The 5777-nt window shown below is 29.0% G+C and overlaps 1 protein-coding gene across 1 annotated transcript in view; it reads left to right on the forward strand.

The window, feature by feature from the left end:
* LOC107748291 (vitamin D3 receptor A-like) overlaps window positions 1-5777 on the forward strand; it is a 45427-nt gene that overhangs the window by 37360 nt on the left and 2290 nt on the right. Inside the window, exons 9-10 of the mRNA XM_016563030.1 lie at window positions 2974-3188; window positions 5618-5769. Of these exons, the coding sequence (XP_016418516.1) occupies window positions 2974-3188; window positions 5618-5769 (367 nt within the window). The remainder of the gene's footprint in view (window positions 1-2973; window positions 3189-5617; window positions 5770-5777) is intronic.

Here is a 5777-nt window from a genome sequence, read left to right on the forward strand (position 1 = left end):
TGTAACATTATAAATGTCTTTACTGTCACTTTTGATCAATTTAATGCAGCCTTGATCAATAAAAGTATTAATTTCTTTAAAAAAAATGACTGAACCCAAACTTTTAAACGGTGCTATGAGCTTTTCTGCATCAGCTTGTTTAGAAAGCTTCCCATTTCAAACAGTAAACTCTTTTTCTATATCTTTGTGTGTGTGTGTGTGTTTCTTCTGTTTCACATCTTTAAACTCTAAAATTTAAGGGGGGAAAAAATCTAAAACAAAACACAATAGAATCAGTATTTCATAAGTGCATAAATAAACAATAATCATCTAGCTGTATCTACCAAAATAAATTAAATCTATCTAATATGCGATCTGGTTTGTAAGGCATTACAAATAAACAGAGGCGGACAGTAGTGAAGTATTTTTACTTTGCTGTAAAAGTACTTTTTAAGTGTCTGTACTTTATCAGAGTGTTTTTCTTTAAAAAAAAATTTACTTCACAATATTCCAAAGCATAATATTGTACTTTTTACTGCACTTTATGTTTCATATTAAATATCATTTTATACTTAATTACATTAGAAATCTATTACTTTCTTATGTTTACTCTAGTAAACGTAATTCAAAGATTTACTTGAGTACAAGAAAGTACTAAATTTTTAATATTCTTAAGTATTAAAGGTAAAACAAACAACAACTTTTATGAAATGTAGTGAAGTAAAAAGTATGATATTATGCTTTGGAATGTAGTGAAGTAAAAGTTTTCCAAAGAAAACACATACACACACACACACTCACTAAGCTAAATCTAAATAGGGTCACAAATTTGTCTCCAAAATACATTTAAATAGGAATACACACATCCATTCTGTGAGATGTTAGTTTCTAATAACTTGAAAACATAATTTCCCCACTTTTTTTGTTACAATGATTTTGTTACTTGTCTTGTTTTCCAGCACAAATATCTAAACATTCTTAAATCAAGATACATTTATTTGAGAAGCAAAATGACTTAAGATGTAAGATGTCTTGTTTTCTGAACAATTGATCTTGAAATGAGAAAAATAAACTGAATTCAAAGGGAAATAATAAAGAATTTTTTTCTGACCCCACTAATAAAGTTTGCCTTGTTTTAAGCATAAACTTATTTTTGATAATTTTTTTTCAGAAAACAGGAATTAATGTCTTAAGGCATTTTGTTGACATTAGAGTTAAAAGTTTCTACAGAGGGGATTTTGGATATCTCTTTTTATCACTCTGTAAATAAGAGAAATACTGTCAACAGACAGAAAAAAAACACATTTTCGCCATGTTTTTAGGAATAAAATGTTATAAAAATCAGCCTGATTGAAATATGAACAAACCCCTCTATAAAAACCTTCAGAATATAGATAGAAATAAAACTCTTAAGTTTGGTGTATGTAAGTGCTGCTAAAGTGGAGAAAAAAACTTTTAAAGATATGGATTGTAATTGAAATTTACAGATGCAAATAGATAAAGTGCAATAATAAACTCAGGTGAATGACATATGAACAAACCCTTCAGAAAAAACCTTCAGAATATAGAGAGGAATAAAACTGTAAGTTTTGGTGTATGTAAGTGCTGCTGAAGTGGAGAAAAAACTCATGGTCCCTTTAAAGATATGGATTTTCACAATGTTTTTAGGAATAAAATGTTGTATAAATCAATGTGAATGATATATGAACATACCCTTCAGTAAAAACCTTCAGAATATAGAGAGGAATAAAACTCTTAAGTCTGGTGTGTGTAAGTGCTGCTGAAGTGGAGAAAAAACTTTTAAAGATATGGGTTGTAATTGAAATCTAAAGACAAACTTAATTTTTTGCATTGTTGAAGTCTCTAAAAGTCTGTTCACGGCAAGAATGTCACAACAAAAGTGATGCAAATTAACACCAAAAAATCATCAACATGTTTTTGCACAAACTGTTACCCATCAAGCACATCACAAATTTTCACCCTTCTATGATTTTGAGAAATCTTTATCTACCTGAACACACTCTGGCTATATGAGTTAAATCATATAAAATATTTAAAAAACATCTTATAATGCAAAAGTCACTCACCTTAATGCAAAATATGATGCATTTCTGGACACATGAAGCATACTGTACATTGTATTAGTCATTTTAATTTTAGTTTAAAACTTATGTATCAAAACAATGTAATTAATTGAAATAAAATATAAATATTTGATTAAACGTAATTTAAAAAATGAATGGAAATTTACAATTTTGTAATGGCAACTAACTTAATTTTAGTACTTAAACCTACTAAAACTGAAATAAAAATATAACTACAAAAATTTTAACTACATATTTCAACAAAAACGAATAAAAATTACAAAAGTATAATTTAAACTAAAATTAAAATGAATACTGAAAATTGCAAAACAATTCAAATTGTTTTTGTTCGTTGAAATAAAGCTGAAATAAAATAAAATATAAATATTTGATGAAACTTAAAATAAAAATAAAAAAAACGTTTACATTTTGCCTTGGCAACTAACCTAAGTTTAATAGGTTTAATAAGTTGAAGTAGTAAAATTACTAAAACTAAAACTGTAATAAAAAAAAAGAAACTAAATAAAAAAAGAAAACAAAAAACTAATAAAAATTACGAAAGTATACTAAAAGTTAAACTAAAATTAAAATGAAGACATCAAAATAAAAGCTAATTCTAAATATTAATAAATACTATAATGGTATTGTAAAATAAGGATCTAATGAGGCAAGAAACATCTTGTCACAGCTAAAATCTTGTGGCATACACTACCGCTCAAAAGTTTGGGGTCAGTAAGACTTGTAATGTTTTTTAAAGAAGTCTGTTCTGCTCATCAAGGCTGCATTTATTTAATCAGAAATGCAGAAAAAAAACAGTAATCTTGCAAAATGTTATTACAATATAAAATAATTAAAAATCGTTCTGATCCTAAACTTTTGACCGGTAGTGTATGTGTGTGGTATGTAACGTAACGTCTCGCTCTGTCTCTCCGGTGTCTCTGTAGAGTCTGTGGACACTAAGCTGAACTTCAGTAATCTGCTGATGATGTATCAGGACAGCGGCGGCTGTCCAGACTCCAGCGAGGAGGACAACTCACGCATGTCCATGTTACCGCACCTCGCCGACCTCGTCAGCTACAGCATCCAGAAAGTCATCGGATTCGCCAAGATGATCCCTGGATTCAGGTGAGACTCTGTTCTCTTCTCTTTTGACCTGGTGTGAAGTGTTGACCTCCCATTAGCCAGGAATTGAGCATTTGTTTTTCTCCCTCACAATTCAGTTTAAACTATGCATGTTGCACTTCAAAGTGAAAATCATTCTAATATGCTGATTTATTATTAGAATTATCAATGTTGTGCTGCCAAATATTTTTTTTTGGAAACTGCGATACTTTTTTCAGGATTCTTTGATGAATAAAAAGTTAAAAAGAACAGCATTTATTCAAAATATAAATCTTTTCTAACAAAATAAATCTTTGCTATCACTTCTTAAAAATTTAACACATCCTTGCCGAATGAAAGTTTTAATTTCTTTCAAAAAAAAGAATGAAAATGTACTGACCCCAAACTTTTGAACGGTAGTGTATATTGTTAGAAAAGATTTCTATTTTAAATAAATGCTCTTCTTTTTAACTTTTTATTCATTAAAGAATCCTGAAAAAAGTATCACAGGTTCCAAAAACAAATATTAAGCAGCACAACAGTTTCCAGCACTGATAATAAATCAGCATATTAGAATGATTTCTGAAGATCATGTGACACTGAAGACTGCAGTAATGATGCTGAAAATACAGCTTTGATCACAGAAATAAATTACATTTTAACTCGCCGACCTCGTCAGCTACAGCATCCAGAAAGTCATCGGATTCGCCAAGATGATCCCTGGATTCAGGTGAGACTCCGTTCTCCTCTCTTCTGACCTGCTATGAAGGGCTATTGTGGCTAATTCCAGCCAAAAACCATCCACTTAGGCAGGAAGTGAGTGTTTGGTTTTCATTCTTGCAATTCAGTTTAAACTATGCATGTTGCACTTCCTAATAGGGTTGCAAAGGGGTGGGAAATTTCCGGTAAATTTCCAGAAACTTTCCAAAAATCCTTGGAATATTCAAAAAAAAAATCCTGGAAAGTTTCCAAAATTTCTGGAATATTTCCAAAATTTACTGGAAATTTTCCACCTTTTTGCAACCCTACTTCCTAATGATGTTACCTAAGCAGTGTTGTCATTGATTAAAACTATGTTACATTTTGCTATGGCAACTAATTTAAATAAGTTTAAGTACTAAAATTACTAAAAGTAAAACTGAAATAAAATAAAATAAAATGCGAAAATTTAAGAAAACTAAAAATAATAAAAATGACAAAAAACTAAAACTATGAAAAAATTGTGTTCATTTAAATCAAGCTGAAATAAAATATACATATTTGATGAATCTTAAAATTTAGAAAATTTAAATAAAAATGTTCAATTTTGCTATGGCCACTAATTTAAATAAGTTTAAGTACTAAAATTACTAAAAGTAAAACTGAAATAAAATACGAAAATTTAAGAAAACTAAAAATAATAAAAATGACAAAAAACTAAAGTTATGAAAACATTTTGTTCATTTAAATCAAGCTGAAATAAAATATACATATTTGATGAATCTTAAAATTTAGAAAATTTAAATAAAAATGTTCAATTTTGCTATGGCAACTAATTTAAATAAGTTTAAGTACTAAAATGACTAAAAGTAAAACTGAAATAAAATAAAATACAAAAATTAAAGAAAACTAAAAATAATAAAAATTACAAAAGTATACAAAAACTTGATCTAAAATTTCAATGAAAACTGACAATATCAAAATTAAAAATCGTCTTCGTTTATTGAAATACAGCTGAAATAAAAAATATATATATAAATATTTGATGAAAGTAAAATTTAAAAACTTTTTTACAATTTTAAAACTCTAATGAAAAATTTTTATTTGCCATGGCAGCTAACTCAAATAAGTTTGAATTGAAGTACTCAAATTAAAATGAAAACTGAAAATATCAGAACAATTACAGATTGATTTCATTCATTGAAATAAAGCTGAAATAAAATAAAATATAAATATTTGATGAAACTTAAAATTTAAAAAACTTAAATGAAAATGATAAATTATGCCATCGAGAGCACTAAAACTGAAATAGAAAAAGAAAACTACTAAAAAAGACAGACAAACTAAAACTTAAACTAAAATGAAAACTGAAAATATCAAAAAGCTAATTCTAAATATTAATAAATAGTATATAAATAATACTAAAATAACACTGTATGTAACGTCCACCATCTTCTAACAGCAGTTAAATGGCGATGAATGGTTTTATTTACTTAGCAAAGCCAGTTTTTCCTGTCATTTGGCACTTAGCGAGTGTTAATGTTGGCCGCCGGTGGCTCGTTCAGATCATCACACAGCACTTTCTGCACAAACAACACTCGAGCAGAATCTGGAGTATGTGTGTGATCTTCAGTCCACAAGTATTAAGAGCTGATTATTTCACAGCTATAAATGAATCAAAACAAGAAATTTAGAGCTCTAGCTCTAGATTTGGAGGAATATCTAGAATATGGTGTGTGTGTCTCGTGTCTCAGGGACCTGACGGCAGAAGATCAGATCGCTCTGCTCAAGTCCAGCGCTATCGAGATCATCATGCTGCGCTCCAATCAGTCGTTCAGTCTGGAGGACATGAGCTGGAGCTGCGGAGGACCGGACTTCAAATACTGCGTCAATGACGTCACTAAAGGTAAGATA

Source organism: Sinocyclocheilus rhinocerous, unplaced genomic scaffold (assembly GCF_001515625.1).
Source record: "Sinocyclocheilus rhinocerous isolate Xijiao unplaced genomic scaffold, SAMN03320098_v1.1 scaffold3214, whole genome shotgun sequence".
Taxonomy (NCBI): domain Eukaryota; kingdom Metazoa; phylum Chordata; class Actinopteri; order Cypriniformes; family Cyprinidae; genus Sinocyclocheilus; species Sinocyclocheilus rhinocerous.